General features: G+C 42.6%; 1 protein-coding gene across 1 annotated transcript in view; it reads left to right on the top strand.

The window, feature by feature from the left end:
* Window positions 1-1,632: 1,632 nt before the first annotated feature.
* ANXA13 (annexin A13) overlaps window positions 1,633-20,970 on the top strand; it is a 54,401-nt gene continuing 35,063 nt past the window's right edge. Inside the window, exons 1-2 of the mRNA XM_068525651.1 lie at window positions 1,633-1,664; window positions 3,015-3,137. Coding sequence (XP_068381752.1) covers window positions 1,650-1,664; window positions 3,015-3,137 — 138 coding nt within the window. The 5' untranslated portion in view covers window positions 1,633-1,649. The remainder of the gene's footprint in view (window positions 1,665-3,014; window positions 3,138-20,970) is intronic.

Below are 20,970 nucleotides of genomic sequence, written 5' to 3'. Positions count from 1 at the left end.
GGCCACCGCAATGAGAAGCCCGCGCACTGCAATGACGAGTGGCCCCCGCTCGCCGCAACTAGAGAAAGCCCGCGCGCAGCAACACAGACCCAACACAGCCAAAATAAATAAATAAAAATAAATAAATTAATTTAAAAAAACAAAAAAACCTAAAGGACATAAACAAGCAGACCACAGTAGAATTCATACAAACAGCTTTTTAGGATCGGGATATATAATTTTAAGAATATCAAAGGAAAGGAATGTAAATTAAACAGTGAGATAACCATTTTTTATCTTTGAAATTGGCAGAAATGAAAAAGTTTGAAAATCTTCAGTGTTGGCCTTACGTGGAGAAAGGAGCACTGGCGTATTACTGTAGGAAGGTATACACTTTGTCTTTTGAAAGTCAGCCTCGTGGGTCAGCTGGTCTTTGAAAGTCGTTCAGCATTTTTATGTCTGTGCATAGGACAACTTGGCAACATCTCTCAGAATTTTAAAGCATATACACTTTGGCCAGCTATTGCATTCTTAGATTTTATTCTACAGATAAACATGCACACATATGCAAAGATGCATAAATGAAGATAGTCATTCAAAAGACCCAAATAACCTAAATGACCTTGAATAGTGGACTGATTAAATAAGGTTTGGTTCATACCCATAGTAGACGAACACGCGGCCACGGAAAAAGAAATGTGCCAATGTCTTGTATCTATTTAGTATATGAAGCCCAGAAGGCATGGAACAGAAGGCAATGTACCAACCCATTTGTTGAAAAAAAGCATAACCAAAGATAGCTAGGCAGATAAACAGACAGATAAACATGGCTGTGTATGCATACCATTTCTGGAAGGACTCAAACCTCAGAGGGCAGGAACTGAGTGGTCAGCAAGCTTACTTTTCATGGAAGCTCTTCATATTATTAGGGGGAAAAATGTACCATCTGCACATATTACTTTTTAAATTTAGAAACTAGCTAAATTATAAAAATGATGTTAGCATAACTCAATGTAGCCTTCAAAAAGATCCTTTGTAACAATAAGGGTGATGTTAGTAAAATAAGAAGATTTTTCAGTCTTGTTTGTAACAATAAGGGTGATGTTAGTAAAATAAGAAGATTTTTCAGTCTTGTTTGGTTAATGCTTTTATCACTCCAAGGTATAAAATCTTAGTGAAAATGTACACTTTTTTTGGCCACACCATGCGGCTTGTGGGATCTTAGTTCCCCGACCAGGGATCGAACCCATATCCCCTGCTTTGGGAGTACGGAGTCTTAACCACTGGACCACCAGAGAAGCTCCTAAAGGTATAAAATTTTAAATGAACACCTAAAATAAAAAAGAGTAACTCTTTCAATAATCCAGGAGTGAGAAAGGTTTAGCCCTTTAGTTGTGAATAAGATATTCAACTTGAAAAGCCAACACTCGATTTATTAATAAATATTTTAGTTTTAAAAGATGGCCAACCAAGGCAGCGTGGGCAGGTTAAGATCATTTGTAGCTGCTGCCACTCCCTACCCATCCCCAACAATGTATTCAAATGCAATGCCAACGGTTACTTATTAAACTCAAGAGATATTATGCCCTGGGAAAACCATTATAAACTTGGCCTGTAGGAGAACTGATCTCTTAATGAAATACAGGACAACTATCTCTGAAAAAAAGAAAATGGGCAATCGCCATGTAAGTATTTATTGCTTTCGGGAATCAAACCAAGTTCTAATTTTGGTTAGCATGTGGAGAAATTTAAACTATGAAATCATGATTGATACTTTTATACTTTATCATTGTGATCACTCCTAATTGTTGGTTTTCACAACAGCAAACCATGCTTTCAAAATGCATTTGGAAAATATTTTTTCTCCATTAGTCAGAAATCTCTTTGGAGGCGTGAAAGAGAAGTATTCAAAACAAGGTGGTAAACAGTGCCTTGCAGAGAGCAAGCAGTTAAAATAGTATTTAAGGAATGTATGACTAAAGGTGTTAGTTTGCAGCAAAGCTGCACAAAGCTTCATAGACTGTGCCCATCGGGTGTTTTGGGAATACAGGCTCATGTTGCAAATATCAGTAGATAAAGATACAAGTACTCTCACAAACCTATACAACTTGGATTGAAAGGTGAAAATATCCCAGTATTTTTTCTAAACAGCACCAAATGACCAGATATTTGCAAATACTCACGGAATGGATTTAATATTTTACTTTTTCTGAAATGTCTAGGCTCATGTGAATAGCATGTCTGTAAACTATTAATGGCTAAAAACTGACAAAAATACTACCATTTGGAGCTAACTATGCACAAGGCAGGTCGGAGTTAAGTCTTGATTTTGGGGTTTTTTTACAGTGAAAAAGGTATACTTAAAGCTATGGCAATAAGAATTTTAATAAGGTTTTGCTGCACCTAATGTGGTTTCCCACAGGAAGACGGATTTATTGTGTGTACACTAGGAGCGAAGAGAATAAAACTCCAAAATTTTCTGCAAACTGGAACTTTGTTAATAAGATTTTCTCCTTTGCTCTAAATCAAACTTGTGCTCAGATGGTTGCAAACCTATAAGCGTTTTCTTCGAAGAGGCATTTTTAAAATCATCTGTAAGTAGCATTTTCATACTAGCCAAGGTTATGAAGCTTCCATTTAGATTATCTTTCAGAGAAACTGAAACCGACTTTTAAAATACTTCTGATCCTGGAAAAAATTTTTAAAATAATAAAATAAAATACTTCTGATTCCGGGCTCCCTGGTGGTCCAGTGGTTTGGACTCCAAGTTTCCAGTGCAGGGGTCATGGGTTTGATCCCAGGTCAGGGAACTAAGATTCGGCAAGCCGTGCAGCGCAGCCAAAAGAAAAAAAAATTTTTTTAATAAATAAAATAAAATACTTGTGAACCATGCAGAGGACCTCAGGAAAAATCATTGGCTCCTGCTTTAGCAGCTTAAGAGGATGTCTGCACCCCTTGAAAGTCACCCCTTGAAAGGGGCAGCTGGCTTGTGTGAGTGGTCTAGCATTTTATGTATTTCTTTTTTGAATCCCCAGAGCCAATCTTACTCCCTGTCAGAAGGCAGTCAACAGTTGTACGAAGGGCAGGCCCAACCCTCAGCAGCCGTGCAGCCTCTCAGCCAGCCATCAGGGAGTGGAGAGCCAGAGTTCCATCAGCCTGTAAGCACTTTATTTTCCCTCCAAATCATAGGTATGACCAGGCTTTCTCATGGGCCCATATTACTCACCAGTGACTTGTTATACTGGACCCTCTACAATCCTCTGGTCTGAAAATGTCACCATCAGGCATTACTTCCAAGCAGGGAAATTTTTCCCTAGAAAATGTTTGTTATAATATTTGCAGCTAAGGTAAAAATGTAATTTAGGAACTCAGCTTCCCTTCCCAACAGTGTCCTCTTAATGGTGTCCTGGAACAGAGTACATGATCCTACACTATGCCCCTGTGACGCTGTAGAAAATATTAGTGGAATTTAACATGTGCATAAGGAATGAATATGTTCTAAGACTGTGTTTCTAGATGAGTAAATGCAAAACCTTCTTAAAGGACAAATTACTGCATTAGACAATGATTTGAATATGTACAAACTTAAAACTACGATGCTTATAGTTTTAAAGCAACTACGCAACCAAAACAAATTTGCAAACTAAATGCTAGTAAAATTCAAGTCCATGATGTGCAAAAGTATGTTATTGATTTAGTGTAATAGATAATGTTATTTTGCTGAGATTAAATGTAAAAATGGCGCAGATTGCTATAATGTGGTTTTTCTGAGTTGCAGCATGTCTAAAATATGATGCAGTGTGTGACTTCTTAGTTCTCCTGTCACGTTTCTCTATCCAAACTACTGAGAAACTTTTGTTTGTAAGACTCCCTGTAAGACAATTGGGCCTTCTCGTGGCTAAAATGCAGGCTTTTTATATTAAACCTCCCTCTGTTCTCTGTTCTTTTACCATGAGCTTGTAACAATTAAAGTATGGTTATTTGGCATGCTTTTTAAACAGAAACACAAATGCAGACATTGAAATCATGTGCTAGCCCCTGCTCACCCTGATGATCCAGTATGCTTTATATTTGTTTTTATATATTAGTTATTATCAGCACTAAAGACACTATATAAAAAGCTTACTAGGAAGGTTGAATTCCCAAAAATATGTCCACAAACCAGAGTCCACAGATATCTGTTTGACAAATATTGCTCTAAAGCCAATAGAATGTTGGCCAGGAAATTACATTTTCCAAGGTACTCTGATATGGAATCCTAGCCAATTCTGAAAACTGAAAAATTACTTTTTTTTGCTTTGTGCTTTCCTCCAATCCTTTTGCCATCATTTTTTGAACTCAAGACATAGTCTTTGTGCCTAACCTATTTGGAGCAGTAATAACGGACACTTGGATATTATCATTTGCTGAAACACAGTGTTCAGAGTTTGCTTAGCCTGGAGGCCATGTCCCTGTGCTCAGTGAGCTCTGTGCAGAGACAGAAAAATAGATCCACAGGAAAAAGCTTGGGTTCAGCCAGATGACTCTTCTATTCTACTGTGTGAATTGTTTTCAAGAAAATCACCATCTAGAGGAAAATAGAATATTGACACAAGAGTGAGATGACTTTGCCATAAGAGTGTGGCTATAGGTGGCAGAGTCATAGACAGGGAGCAAGATCTAGGGGTGCCATGGATAAATGTGGAAATAATCACAAACTCAAGAGGACTATTGATTTCTGGAATTCTTTTTCCAGACTAATGAACAGGTGCTAGAAAGGACTGCTGCCTGGTTACTTACTCATAGTATGGACCCTGGGCTAGCAGCAACATCCACATGGCCTGGGTGCTTTTAGAAATGCAGAATCTCAGGCCCACTCAGACCTACTGAATCAGAATCTACATTTTAACAAGATCCTCAAGTGATTCCCATGCACGTTAAAGTCTGAGAAGCAATGGACTGGGGAACAAGTTCTTAAACTTGGCTGGGTGTTGGAGTCACCTGGGGAGTTCTAAAAACCACTGATGCCTGAGTCCCACCCCCAGAGAGTCTGAATTAATTAGTCTGGTGGTTGGCCTGGGCGTTGGGATTTCTAAATGTTCCCCAGGTGATGCTAATGGGCACAGAGTTTGAGAAACAGTGAACTGCACACCACGATCCTGACAAGACTAGCTCAGCACACCGCTGATGAACGAAGTGTCATTCTGAGGGTCGGTAAATGAAAACCAACTTGTAAATGTTAGGACATCTGCTCAGCGATCTGCCACAGTGTTTGTCAAAATGCCACGTTTATGACTCACTTGTGCTAATATTTAGCCAACACAAATATTGTCTGAAATGGAGACTAGTTTGGGACTCGTAGCAGGAGTTCCGAACCAGCAAGTTCAGACGCAGGTGGATCGGGAACACCTGGGAGCTACTTGACAGATGGGGACTAGGTCCAGATCCCTGAGAAAAGAAGGGAGGCTCTAGAGATAGGTGAGAATGTGTTTGGGAATTTGAGACAAAAGTAAGCACGGCTTTAACCAAGAGTGTACATTCAACTGTGATCCTCAAACTCAAAGAATCGCAGTGAACCCCAAGCAGAAACAAGCCTAGACCATGCAGTAGTATCTCTCCTATCAGGAAACCTTTTGTCCCAGAAAGTTAGTCCTTCGTATCACCACCATCCATAAGAGGGAACAAAAATGGCTTCTGATGCGAAAACATGACATGCACTAAAGCGTGTCATACCTTTATGACATGAAATAAAGAAATATGAAATATTCTTTGAAATAAAGAATATGAAATATTCTTTGAAATAAAGAAATATGAAATAGAGAAGCATACCTTCTCTATTTAATGACAACTCACCCACTTAAAGTCTAGCTACATTTTTGGCACAATTACACAATCTGGGCTGTGGAGGTTTCTTGGCTATAATAGATTAAAAGCAGTCATTTTAAAGAGGTGCGGGGAAAAGGCTGGCAAGGACAAAACCACTGACAGAAGGAAGAACATGCAAACTGAAAACTTGACCCAAGAACTCTAAAGTTATAGGAACCCAGGGTCACTTCGTGTAGGGGATGGATTCCAGCGTATCCCAGCGCACCTGGGCAACTCTGCTCTCCAGCACGGCGACATGAATCCAAACGCCCAGCAATGACGGGCATCGCTGAAGGTTTAAAGGGGCCTTCTGACATGATGAGGATGATGATAATAAGAGACATTTTTCAAGTGCTTGCTGGACTGTGAGCAGTTCTGAGAGCTGGGGTCCTAATGTAGACGCATGGGTCTACTATCAGGTATTCCTCAGTGCAATAGTTCCACATGTGGCCCCCAGACCAGCATCATTAGTATCACCCAGGCTCTTGTTAGGAATGCAAATGATCAGCTGCCTACCCCCAGATCTACTGAATCAGAAACCCTGGGGGTAGAGCCCAGCAATTGCCGCTGAAAAAGCCCTCCAGGAGATTCTGATGTTCCTTCGTGTTGGAGAACCAGTGTTGAAGCAAAAGCCTCTCACGGGCCTCACTAGAGCTGTGCCCTTGCTCTGACCACAAACCATCCCCACCACTCAGCCTGCCCAGGTGCCCTGACCATGGCATTTCAAGCCTTCTTAGCCCCATGCCCTCCTCCTGGGCTTCTCACGCCAAATGCAACCCAGAGAACTACCCCCTTCTGTGCCTTCCTCCACCCCGAACCAGGCCTCACACTCTCCTGCCTCCCAGCTTAGAGCTGCACAGTGAACTGGCGGCAGAAAGGCAGGAAGCCACTCTCCATCCTCTCAGCCAGCTCAACATATTCTTTTAGAGAAACTACCAGAATCCAGGTACTGTTTGAGGCTCTGGAGATAAAAAGAGGAATACGATAAACGACCACAGTCCATGCCCTCAAAATAGCTCACAGTCTGGTCAGGAGGCAAACAAATAAATAATTATAATGACGTGTGGTGGATACACTAATAGAAACGTGTCCATAGTAACAAGGTTCAAAAGTTGGACAGATGGTACCTCCCAGGCCCTTCCCTCAGAGAGCGTATCTCCTAGTTATTACTTTAAAATGTATATCTCAGAAATTTAAAAAAAAAAAAAAAAAAAGTTGGACAGAGGAGGGAATGATGCCCTGTGGGAGAAGTGAGAGTAGAATAGGGTTTCTAGAATGGAGAAAGGCATTCTTTGTAATGCAGGAGCACAGAGAGGTCCAGGAAGGCTGGTGCTGCTGGTGAGTTGAGCTCCAGCCCTGCCAAAGCACTCAGCACATCCCACAGCAATTGCCTGGGCAGCTGCTACCCTGTCCCCCAGGCTGTGAGCTTCTGAGGGCAGACGCTGTGTCTTACTCACTGCTGTAGCTCTGGGGCTTGACACATAACAGGCGTTCCATACATATTTTTGATAGAAAGATCGATGAGCAGGGACAGAGACAGGAGACAAGACTAGACAGGTGCACAGGGTTGAGGCCCGAAGTCCCTTGCATGCCATGCAATGTGTATTGGTTTCCTAGGGCTGCTGTGCAAACTACCACAAACTGGGGGGCTTCAAACAATGGAAATTTATTCTCTCAAAGTTCTAAAGTCTAGGGACTTTGAAATCAGCATGTTAGCAGGGCCACACTCCCTCCGAAGGCTGTAGGGAAGAAGCCTTTCTTGCCTCTTTCAGACTCTGGTGGCCCTGGGGCACTGCATTCCTTGGCTCCTGGCAGGATAACCCTAATTTCTGCCTCCATCTTCACAGGGCCTTCTTCCCTATGTGTCTCTATGCTTTCTCCTCTTCTTCTAAGGACACCAGTCATTGGAATTAGGACCCTCCCTAAGTCCAGTATGAGCTCGTCTTTCTTTTTTTTTAAACCACCTATAGAGGTTTGGCATTCTTTCCTTATTTATTTATTTATTTATCTTTGGCTGCATTGGGTCTTTGTTGCTGTGCGTGGGCTTTCTCTAGTTGCCTCTAGCGGGGGCTACTCTTCGTTGCAGTGCATGGGCTTCTCACTGCAGTGGCTTCTCTTGTTGCGGAGCACAGGCTCTAGGCGCGTGGGCTTCACTAGTTGTGGCACGTGGGCTCAATAGTTGTGGCTTGGAGGCTCAGCAGTTGTGGCGCACGGGCTTAGTTGCTCTGCGGCATGTGAGATCTTCCTGGACCAGAGCTCAAACCCATGACCCCTGCATTGGCAGGTGGATTCTTAACCACTGTGCCACCAGGGAAGTCCTGAGCTCATCTTGAGATCCTTAACTAATTACATCTGCAAAGGCTCTATTTCCAAATAAGGTCACATTCTGAGGTTCTGAGTAGACATGAACTGGGGGGACACTATTCAACCCATTACACCAAGGAAATGGTGCTTTATTGCCTTAAGCTAGTAGTGGTTTTTAAACTTTGCACAACAGATTCCTTTGGAAGGCTTGTTTAAACAGAGAGCTGGGCCCCATCAGCAGAGCGTCTGATTCAGTAGACACTCTATGGTGGGGCCTGGGAATCTGTATTTCTGACAAGTTCCCTGGTGATGGTGATGCTGCCGGTGTAGGCACCACACTTTGAGAACCACTACCTTAGGCAGTAGAGAAGCCCTAATCGATCTCAGACAAGGGAAGGACAAGGTAAGCACTGCCTTTTGGATGGACCATGCTGGAAGCTGGGGGAGAAAGGTCTGCAGAGAAACATGACCAAAGGCAAGTAAAGCACTTGAAAGTCAGCACTTCCAAGGAAAGCACTTGAAAGCCTGGAGAAAGATGATGAACCCCTGCCCCCAACTAAAACAGTGACGATGGAATTGGAGAGACGAGGACAGATTGGAGGGTCAAATCGACATAACTTGCTGACTGACAGGATATGGGAGGTGAGGGACAAGAAAGACTACAGAGGGACTCCAAGGTAACTGGCTTGTGCACGCAAGCGGATGATGGTGATGCACCCGCGGGATGAGGCAAAGTCCGCAAGGTGAGAGAATGAGTTTGGTTTGGGGATCTGTTGAGTTTGAGGTTTCTGTGTTCCACCTGGGTTTAATGCCTAGCAGGTAGCTGGATCTGGAACTCAAGAGAGAAGTCTGGGATTGAGGTAATTTGTGTGGATAAATTCTGTTTTTTTGTCTGTTTGTTTTGTTTTTAAGTTAGTATGTATTTGTTCACAGACTACGGGGCTCACAGTGGCTTAAACAACAAAGACCTTTAATGATTAACCCTAACAGGAAGTCTGAAAGGAGGGGACTCTAGGGCTGGTTCAGCAGTTCAGTCACGTCATTAAGGACTCAGGCTATGTCTGCCTTTCCATTCTGCCACCCTTGAGGTACTGGCAACATCTCCCCTCCTGGATGCAAGACAATGGCCATGTGTGTGTTCAAGTTAGTAATCTCACACGATAGGGTCACAAGCAGGAAGGAAGGGGATGGAGAAAAAAAATGTCTTTCTCTTCTTGTACCAGTCCCCTATCAGTGAGGAAAATCTTTTGGGAATGCCCAGGCAGACATCCCTTTCTATCTCATTGGCCAGAATTGGTCAAAAGCCCATCCTAGACCAATCACTGGCAAAGGTGAAGAGGATAGTGATGGATCATGATTCATCCCCAGGGCTGGGGAAATCATCTTGTCAGCTAGTGTTCTTTCCCTCTCTTTCTCTCTCTCTCACACACTCCTTTTCTTTCCATGTCCTAGCCTCATTCTCTCCTACTGAAAATGAGCTTTTTCTTTTCAATGATGGGGGAGGCAAAAGGAGTTGATGAGAGGGAGGCCTGGCCACAGATAGTTCAGGCACCACAGAGAGTTCCATGGCCTCACATAACCCCAGATTAACTACCCCAAGGAAAAGAGTTTTCTCTAAGCATCTATACATACAATGCCAGGGAAAATTCTGATTGGCTGAGGTATGTGCCTACCTCTTTGAATATCACTGTGGCCAAGGTTGGCCTTACCTATCTATCGTTAGGGATGGGCAACATTGCTTTATCAGTATTGCTTTCTTATAGCTATTGTTTTTATTAATATTACTACTACTACTTCAACGACTATGACTACTATTGGATAGACTGAAATAGAAAGAGAATGAAGATTTGAAGATCAGATGGGAAGGCAGTAAAATAATTCACCCTGTCAGTGATGGAGATTTGGATTGTGGCGGGAATGAAAAGGAAGATAAAAATGTTAAGAAGAATTTTAAAGAAATAATTAATAAGTTTGGATCCAATGCATATTGCAACTCTCTTACCAGGGGGAAGAATAACATTCATTGTTTTGATTCTGGAGGAGACAAAAACTTGCTCAAAGCAAATTTAGCTCTTTCACCTTGTTTCCTTTTCAGCAAATCTGAACTTGTTCACATACTGTTGGTTATGCCCTACTACACAGCACTATTCCATGCTGTAACGGCTCAGCTCAGCCCCCAATATTTTCACTTTTCAATTCCATCTGCCCAGTTATCATTGACTCTGGAGGATGCCAGAGTATACTAGCTTCCTTTTTTCCTGTAAGCAATGAATCCCAAGTTCATACTCTCACTGAATTGGCAAAAAACAAAAGAAAAGAAAAAAAAAAAAAAACCAGCCTTTGGCAATAGAAGAAGGAGATGGATAATTCTTTTCCAATGAGAAAAGTGCTTCATTTTTCATAACACTTGAAGGCATGGTTCCTTTCACAGTTGAGAAATAGTCGTCACCTCCCCATCACCACCTTTCCCTCAACTTTTGTTGAGGCAGTACAGCAGTCATTGGATATCTAGAGGTGTAACCCTCTTCAGAGGTCTCTAACGCCCCAAACAATCAGTGGACAACCTCAAAGCAGACATTTTCCCCAGGACACAAAATCTGGTTTCAAGACAATGCATGTTATTCTGCCTCTAGAAGAAACTCTGAGTTGTCCAGCCCAACACAGTACTGAAGGGTCCCCAAGAATGAGCCAACTGGGGCTGCCAGTGAGGATGTGATGCAGACAAAGAGGCAGGGGGTGATGACAGACTTCTCCCTTTGGACCCACTTTAACTCAAATTCTTCCTCCTAGTTACCTTATCCCAGTACTCGTCTTTCAGATTTGTCATCTGGGTTCCTTTGAAATCAAATCAAAGAGAGAAAGTCACCATGGTCCACTTCTAATCCTCCCTTTTAGGTAACCACAGCAATGCATTCTTTGTGACTGGGGACCTTGCTTTAGCCAGTACCTATGTACCATTTACCACTAGAAGCTCAGCCTTCTCAACACCTTAAAGTAACATGTTGACAGAATTGTTATAGCCATTAGATCAGGGCTGTAGACCCTCCACATATCAGATTTTAGCACTATTGGCACTTGCAACCAGATAATTCTTTGCTGTGAGGGGCTGTCCTGTGCCCTGTGGGTTGTTTAGCAGAATCCCTGGCCTCTATGACTAGACACCACTGACACTCCCCTATTTGTGACAAGCAAAAATGTCTCTGGACATTGCCAAATGTCCTCAGGGAGGCAAATAGCTCCTGGTTGGTTGAGAACCACTTCATGAGACACAGACCTTAAATGGGAAAGCTGGGCTAGTGGGCAGATGTCCCCATAATGTCTTTATCTGGCTGAATTTCCACCAGCAATGATGCATTCCTGCCCCTCTGGTCTAGGCTCTCCCTCACACTGATTTGTCTCTCTTATCACAGGGTAAAAGCCAACTCATCTTGAAGCTTGACCCTTGTCCTCCTGTTGATGACAATGGCAGCTGAGAGGTGGTGGTTTTCCCCCAAAAGGCTGTTAGCTCATAAGTTAAGTTCTGATGGCCAGAATGCAAAGGGCCTCCCTGCAGAAATACCCAGTAACAAGGCTGCTAAGCTACTGGTTTTCCTGCCTAGATGAACAGTGCTCATCTGGAAAGACATAATCATGAGTGAAATAATCAGGAGTCAATTTGCTCACCTCTCCTCTGGGTGTAGCCCCCAAAAGGGCTGCCCCAATAAATCTTCCTCTACCAGAGCTCAGGGCATGGTAGGCCCATCACATTGTTTGCATTTCTGAGTATACTGCCAGTAACTTTGGAAACAATGGTACCCACCACCTCGAAGAGCCTTAAGTTCACATCTCGTTAAGGTCAGGTCTCAACCCCATAGTCACCTTTGATGGTAAATATCACATTGACATGTATAACCCAGACAACATAGCCTAAGGAAGCTTGTCTTTCTGGAAAATGACCTAACTATACCAATCTTCATTAAAAGGTGTTCTTAAAATGCCAACATAAAAATAACCCCAAATTTAGGAGAAAGATCACTTTTTTAATCTAAAAAGTTTCACTTATTTTTCAGAACACACAGCATATGTAAGCATATATCATATTGAGATCTGATCCAAGGGGATGTTTTTTCTATTTTCAGCCTTAGTTGACGAATGATGCAAATATTTGTACCCATTTAGAATGATGGCCAAACTATTAATAGTCATACCTGTCACTTTATAACTGCATCTCTGAAAGGGTGAATAAACAGCAGCAAAGAGCTCCCTGTGTTCTCAGCACCCTTCAAAGGTTTCCTAACACACTTTCCTAGCTATCTTGTCTACATCCTTGGCTAACAGACTTCAAAAGCTGATCCAAGTGAGAATAGGATCTAAGAACGGAGGAATCAGCTTTGTTATCAGTCAGTGAGACCATGGTGACCATTAACTTTTTGCTCTGACCAGCATTTACGTAGATTTTGATTTAAAACCAAAAAAAAACAAGACTTTTAATCAAATTTATTGTTTCAAGGAAACCATGCCCAAGAAGCAATCAACTTAATTAAACAATATGCCACTAATTACCCAAGATTCATGTTTAAAGATGTGAATGACCCCTCTATTGTGTTTCAAATTGCCCATCAGTGTCTACTAAACGTATCTGTGGAAATGTCACCAGGATATTTTCTGGCTGAATTCAGTTCATTGACTTTAAATAGTACAATACTTTGCATTCGTGCTAACTGGTTTCAAAGTACAAATGAGTGACCAGTTAGAGGTGAAAGAACATTGTCCTGAGAGAGAGGAGTCCAGTTTTTTCCATAAGCAAGTAAGTGACCCTGGGCAGATGACTTAACCACCAAGCCGCAGTTTATCTGTAAAATGAGGGAATTGGATACATTGAATAATGTTTCCCAGACTTCAGACTTAAGTGTGACCTTCTTGAATGTTGCCAGATACATGTGCCACATGTTGTACTAATAGTTCTAGTAACTATTTTCTTAAATCCACTCATCTTTTTGACACAAATTTAGCTTAAAAAGAAACTTTGTATTAGTACCATAAATAGAAAACCAATATCATTTGATGTTAATACAGAAAGTGAGTGTATTACATTCGAACTAAACACTATCGCCAGCCAAAGGCTCAGATCCTGTCACCTGTTTTCTGATAAAAAGACCTTTTGCATGAAATAGAAAAGGTGTTTGCAAAGTAACTATTTGAGGCTTTCTGGACCACACAGCCTTTGTTGCAACTACTCAATTCTGCCATTGTAGTGTGGAAGCAACCACTGACCAAATGTATATGAGTGGGTTGGCTATGTTCCAATAAAACTTTATTTACAGAAACAGGTGATGGGCTGGATTTGGCCTCAGCCTACAGTTTGTCAACCCCTAGATTGGAGGAGTATGAAAGACATACTATTACCTGGCAAAGACTGACTACTCAGAAGAATCTAGAGAGAATTTTATTTTATTTTATTTTTTTAACATCTTTATTGGAGTATAATTGCTTTACAATGGTGTGTTAGTTTCTGCTTTATAACAAAGTGAATCAGCTATACATATACATATATCCCCATATCTCCTCCCTCTTGCGTCTCCCTCCCACCCTTCCTATCCCACCCCTCTAGGTGGTCACAAAGCACCGAGCTGACCTCTCTGTGCTATGTGGCTGCTTCCCACTAGCTATCTATTTTACGTTTGGTAGTGTATATATGTCCATGCCACTCTCTCACTTCGTCCCAGCTTACCCTTCTCTCTCCCCGTGTCCTCAAGTCCATTCTCTACATCTGCGTCTTTATTCCTGTCCTGCCCCTAGGTTCTTCAGAACCATCTTTATTTTTTTTTTTAAGATTCCATATATATGTGTAAGCATACGGTATTTGTTTTTCTCCTTCTGACTTACTTCATGCTGTATGACAGACTCTAGGTCCATCCACCTTACTACAAATAACTCAATTTCGCTTCTTTTTATGGCTGGGTAATATTCCAATGTATATATGTGCCACAGCTTCTTTATCCATTAAAAGGAACTCCTTTCCCAGTTGGAATCTAATGGGCTTTAATACCTTCAGTGTTCCATGTCACTCACTTTGAAAAACGCTTGGTTGAATTTCTACCCTAAGAATCTATGATAAACCTCTTCCCTTTATCTTTTGCTCCTTGGATAAAGTCTAGGATTTCTTACTTGTATAGCTCTCAGTGTATATATTTTTTAAGTTGTCTTTCTCATTCACTGGGATGTCAATGGGAAAATTCCTTATTTTTATCAGACCAATGGTTCTCAACCCTGGTTGCACATTAGAATTATCTGGAGAGTTTTAAAAATTCCTATACCTAGTATATACCTATATCTTAATGATTCTGATCTAATAGGCCCAGGATGTGACTCAGTCATTTGTGTATGCTCACAATTGGCTGTGGCAAACTTGCAAAGTCAGTCCCAGCCACGGTGACCAACTCTCCCGGTTTCCCTGGAACTGGCCCAGTGTTAGCACTGAAAATCCAGGATTTCCTGGGAAATCCTCGACCTTTGGCAGTCAGACAGTTGTTCACCTTAGTGCCAGCCCACCACTGGCAGAAAGTCCTCGACTCTCTCCAAGAGGGTCAGGAACAGTTTCAGAGAGGAGATGCGGCGTCAGCAAATTTCCTTAAGTAGACCCATTCTCCACTGTTGCCCCCAGAATCAATGGTGGGCAACCAGGTGTTTAAAAAATGCACAGGCACGAGGCTCCATGCTGTCAGTCCCCAAGCTTCTTTGGCCCTCTGAGGACTCAGGTAGGACAGTGAGGAATCCAGCACAGCCTCTGTCCTCTGCCTCCCCCACCTCAGACTGATAGACCCCTTGCTAATAAGACAAACCGGCAGTCATTTTGCATAGATTCTGTCAGGTAGGGAGAAGTGACCTTTTACCTGTGAAAATGTTTGACAGTTTGTCAGGCTGGAAAGCAGTCACCCAAAAGGAGCAAACATCAGAAACTGGCCATCCTGCTGGCCTCATGCCTCTTCAGTCTTCAAAATGCCTCCGCTAAAATGCAACTCCCTGGCACACTCTGGTCCTCGAACGACGATCCCTATGAACTAAGGGCAAGATGCTTTAGGGAAGGGGGAACTGGAAGATTTGGGATGAGATGGGGAGAGAAGGAGGAAGAGTCCTGAGAGCCTGTTGGAGAAGGTCAGAAAAGCCAATCCCTCACTGGCCAGCTCTGATCACCATATGAGATCTCTCTGCCCAGTACTCTCGTCTTTTTTTCCCCAGCTTTATTGAACTACAATTGACACATAACATTATGTAAGTTTAAGGTGTACAATGTGTCGATTTGATACACTTATATATTGCAAAATGATTACCAGCATAGCATTAGCTAACACCTGAGCATGGCACTTAGTTACCATTTCTTTTTTGTGGTGAGAACATTTAAGCTGCTTTCTTAGCAACTTTCAAGCATATAATACCGTATTATTTAACTATCATCACTATGCTGTACATTAGATCACCAGAACTTATTCATCTTATAACTGCAAGTTCGTACTCTCTGGCCAACCTCTCCTCCTTTCCCCTAGTCCCTGGTAACCACCATCCTAGTCTCTGTCTCTATGAGTTCAGCTTCCACATATAAGTGGTATCATACAGTATTTGTCTTTCTCTGACTTATTTCACCTAGCAGAATGTCCTCAAGGTCCATCCATGTCACAAATAACAGGATTTCCTTCTTTCTCGTGGCTGAGTAATATTCCATTACATATAATATATTCCCTTTCTCCCTTCCTCCCTTCCTTCCTTCCTTCCTCCCTCCCTCCCTCTCCCTCTCTCTCTCTCTCTTTATTTCTTTCTTTCTTCCTTCCTTCCTTCCTTCTTCCTTCCTTCCTTCCTTCCTTCCTTTCTTTCTTTCTTTCTTTCTTTCCTTCCTTCCTTCCACCACATCCTCTTTATATATTCATCCATTGACAGACACATATGTTGTTTCCATATCTTGGCTATTGTGAATGATGCTGCAGTGAATCACATTGTCTTATTTTATCTTCCTGAGATTCTGCTGGGTACAGCAGGTATTAGTCCCAGTTTACAGAAAAGAAGCAGAAAACATGATTCTATTTGACTCAGAAGGAATATTGGGAGCAGAGTTTGACAGTAATGCCTCTCCTGCACACACACTTTGCCCTGAGAGAGGCTGTCCCTTTTGCCTTGCAAATAGTGATAACTGGCTTTCATTTTTCATTTCTCTTCCTATTTTCTCATCATCAAGAACACTTATCGACCCTATGGTCATGCAAGTGGTCCTCAGCTTCCCTGGTCAGCAGACAAGTCACAGGTCTCGACTGGTGTTTCTACTAAAAAAACAGCATTCTAATAGTTGAAATGAGCTTTCTACCATTAAATTTTTTTTAATAAATAATTTTGACAGGAACAAAAAAATGGTTGATGAGAAGTCAATAGTAGAGTTTCTGTATCCAGACTGTGTAGGTTTGAACTCCATTACTTGCTAGCTGTGTGACCTCAGACAATTAATTAACCTCTCTGTGCTTTGATTTCCTCATCTGCAAAATAGGAGGTAATAATACCTACTTCATAGGGTTGTTGTGAGGACTGAGTGACTATACGTAAATTGTTTGGACCAGCGCCTGGCACTTAGTAAGTACGTTATATTCGGCTGTCATTCTCAATTTGAAGTGTTTCCCCCATAAATTTCTCTTAAACTCTTAGCTCCTGCTACTACTTCTCTACAAGTACAAAATCGTTTCTGATTTAGGACAGAATTATGTAATCAGCTATTTTAAAGTTGCCACACAAGGCACCATGTCAGGCGCTCATTCAACACTCAGCAGGAATCAGGTCAAGAGGGAAGGAAGTAATAAAAATAACGCTGAGCCCTCACCACATGCCAGCATCCTGCTAAGCACTTTTGATCCATATCCTTATAACAACCCACAAGAGATAGATACTATTATTACCATCTTTCAGATGGGAAAACAGAGACTTAGAAACGAGAAGGAGAGAAATAGCATCACGCCAGATTCAAGGGTAGATATCTTGGAACAGGGGGGTTACCTAGGTGATCAGAAAGAAGTCTCTCTCCCAAAATGAACCTCAGTATCCCCAACTCCATACAAGGCAAGTTTAGCCCAAACGGCCAATGTTAACTCAAGTACCATTAACTAGCATGGGGATGGTCATTGCTAACGATGAGGAGAATACAGGCATGTCTGAGCCTCTCCCCAGCACGGCCTTCATTTTGCTCCTGTTTAATAAGACCAGGCCATCGCCTAGTTCTAATCCTGGCCCTCCTTCTAGTCTCCCCAGCCCCCCTCCTGATTCCACGTCAGCTCAAACAGTAGCCCTCTTTAGATCAGTGTACAGCTAGCCCTCTGCTCCCCAGCATTTCCCCGGAGACTTCCTGTTTCAGAGTCTGGATACTAAGCAACCACTTTTAAATATTTACCGAGGAGACTGCAGCCAGACAAGCCTTCTGGGGAACAAACAATCCAAATGCCACTCCCATTACAATTTGATATTATTTCAGAGTTTACAAATGACCCTTACATCCTTATGTCACCCAGCATCCCACCTCCTACGGGCCACCCACCGTGTGCTTACTGTAATCCGGCACTGTGCTACTGCATCCCGGACACGACTGCATCCAAACTTCACGCTACCCATGAGCTGGTGCACCTCCACTGTGAAGAGGAGACAACAAAGGCTCGGAGAGATGGGTCAGCTTGCCCAAGGTCCTACGACCAGCAAGAGGCAAAGTGTAATTGAACACAGTAGGTCTGACTCCCAAGACCACATTGTATCTTTATGTGACATTGTATGTCACATGTAGATCAATCATGTTTGTTCTGCAGCGGCGCTGTGACAGGTCATAGTAAGCACACATGTACACAGACCCAGAAAGCATCATGCTGTAGTCTCTCCCTGGAATATCCTTTCCCCCACCTCCGCCCCTCCTCTTCCCCTTTTTTTTCTGCTTGCCTAACTCCTACTCGTCTTTCAAGAACCAGCACACATGTCAACTTCTCCATAAAAATTCCTCTTTCTCCTCTCAGCTACTGGCAGCCAAAGTGCTTACCATACCATAACGCAATTGTCATTGATCTATTTCCATGTTAATTTCTCTGAGGACTAGGATTCATAGACATTGAGTACCCCCCCCCCTCACCTGGGGTAGTGCCTGCCACGCAAGAGATGTTCAGTACTTGTTTGTTGAAGGAAGAGGAGGGAAGAAAAAAAGGAGGTGGAAGGAGAAAAGGGAAGAAGGAAAAGGAAAAAGAGAAGGGAGGAGAGGAAGCAGGGGAAAAGGGAGGAACTGTTCAGAGGATAGTCTAATTTGCCTGCTGTGTATTGCTTTTTAATGAATTCACATGTCTCTCGTGAGACTGTATATTCTTATTTTCCAGTCTTGATGTTATCCAAGTAGAAGATCAGGTCACCTGATCAGGTCCTAGCTACTGATGAGCAGGAGTGTATTTAAATACGGGTGTCCTCAGGCTGGGTGACCCACCTGGAGAATTTTGGTTACTACATAATGTATAGAGCCACGAGTCTGCAAACACATCCCTCAGCTAACTTTTTCACACACCCCATCCCCAGAGTTTGCTGTGAGTTGGAGGCAGATTTCTTGAAACCCCCTTCCGATCATAAGAGTTAAGCCTTCCTTGAACTGTACTGGGTCAGAAGCCTTTGAGCAGGTGTCTGTTGCTGCTGGCCCTTCTGCCTGGGGGCATCAGATACAAAGCCACGCTGCTTCCTGGGCCGTTGATGGGCTGAAGCTGGCACACCCCTGAGTCATTTCGGAGTGGGTGTTTTCAACATTCTTTCTGCCCAGGTGACACTGCTTCCTAGGCTCCTAAAATTTCAGTTTATTTTCTCTGCATCCTCCCTCCAGAAAAAAATGGTTCATTCGTTTCCTTGTTTTAAATGCAAGAACACGAAAACACAGAAAAGTGCCACGTAGACGCACTAGAAGGAAGAAGAAAACAGCAAAGCTCCCAGCGTAGTCGTGCACCAGGCAGTGCCCTTTGCAGAGTCAGGAGTATTCGTTTCATCTTGAGCCTGACACACCAGCACGATGGCCAGCACTGCACCCGCCTTGTATCTCAATGGGACCCTCACACCCTGGGGTGCGAATTAGCACACTGGCCAGAATGTGGTGTTGCGGTGTCAGCCCAGATCACCTGGACTCCACAGAGCCTGAATTTTTAACCATTTTACTGCCCTGGGTGAAATGCATGCGTGGATCCCAACTGCAGGTGATGAATGAAAAACTGATCCTCAGAGTGCCATTTACAGGCTGAAAACCCCTCAGGCAATATTCTGGAAAGGTCATCATTGATCTGCCTTCAACAAATATTGTTTACATTTATTGAGCACGTGCCCTCTGCTAGGCTTCATTTTAGATGTTTTGCATGAATGACTTCATTGAAACTCTCACAAGAGACCTATGAGATAGGGGATATTATTATCCGCATTTTGCCATGAGGCAACCACAGCACAGAAAGATTCCCAAACTTGCTCAAGGTCACAGAAGTAATAAGCAGTACCGCTGGGATTCAAGTCTAGTCTGACTAGAAACCTATGTTCTTAAAGTTGACTATTATATCCTCTGTGGCTACCTATTATAAACATGATGTCTGGGGCATTGCGAGATAGGTAACAGATGGATAGATGGATAAGATAGATAGATAACTAGATAGATGATATATAGATAGATGATAGAATCTCACAATATCAAGTTTGGAAGATGTCTGTATATTTCTATATGTATACCTTCCAAATGTGTCAAGTCAAAATATGCAGAATCAAAAACCTAAATATCACTACAAGACAAAACCCAAGAGTTGGCCCAAAGCAGCAGAGGCAGGACTAGCATGCCTGTGGTTCCTCTAAATATCTGGCACTGGAAATGTTATCTCATGCAAGCCTCAGATCTCAGAAGGCAGACACTGCCCCCATTTTACAGATGAGGAAATGGTGGCTTAAGAGTTTAAATGGCCCAACTTTACATGACTGCTGAGGGGCAGGACCACATTCAAACTTAGATCCACGTGGGCTCAAACCCAGACTCTGTAATCATTTTTATTAACATCTAACATCATGTCTTTTTTAATGTGTCTTCTGAGTGTCAATGCAAATGCTGTTTAAAAAAAAAACAAAACCAAACCAAAAAAAGGAATGTTGCCCCACCTCTTTTACGCCTTGTAGTTGAAAGCAGGTGGACTATCCATGTATTTGCCTCAACCCTCACAAACTCAACCCTCTGTCCCCATCCTGGAGTCCCCTGCACCCCCATTTTGTGTCTGACTCACATTCCCGCAGACCTGCTTTATATGGAAGTTCTGCTCAGTGGCCTCAGGTTTCAAACACAAAATCTCCTGATGGGCAAACAGGCCCGAGGCCCCGAAGTCAGCTGCCTGGCCCACTAACAATGAACAATGGAGGTGGAATGTCCTCTCCGTGTATATTCCCGAGAAATTCGTTACCCAGATCATCGGAACAAGCCAAGGACACCCCTTGCATCAACACTGGCCATCGCTGATGAATGCATCCATTGTAGACACAGTCCCAGCCATGCCGAGGGGAAGATTCCTTCCACACAGACTGTCTTCTTTTTCTCTCTTTCCTTTTTAAATCACATCACATGATTCCTTCCCTCTGACATCAAATATCCTGCTGTTACTAGGAACAAGATGGAATTCTCTTCTGATAAGGAAAGCTAACCAACATGGCTAAGAGTCATTCATTCCTAGAAGGGGACGGTGACTTCAACCTGCCCTGCTGAGGGTCATGCATCTGATATAGACTTTTACGCTGCATTATTTGTAAAGCAAAAAAGGAAAAAATTAAGTCTCAATATCATCTTTATTCCTAACATGGGGTTCTACA

Source organism: Eschrichtius robustus, chromosome 17, assembly GCF_028021215.1.
Source record: "Eschrichtius robustus isolate mEscRob2 chromosome 17, mEscRob2.pri, whole genome shotgun sequence".
Lineage (NCBI taxonomy): Eukaryota > Metazoa > Chordata > Mammalia > Artiodactyla > Eschrichtiidae > Eschrichtius > Eschrichtius robustus.
Note: the sequence above shows the minus strand (reverse complement) of the source record. Positions and strands in the feature narration are given on the sequence as shown.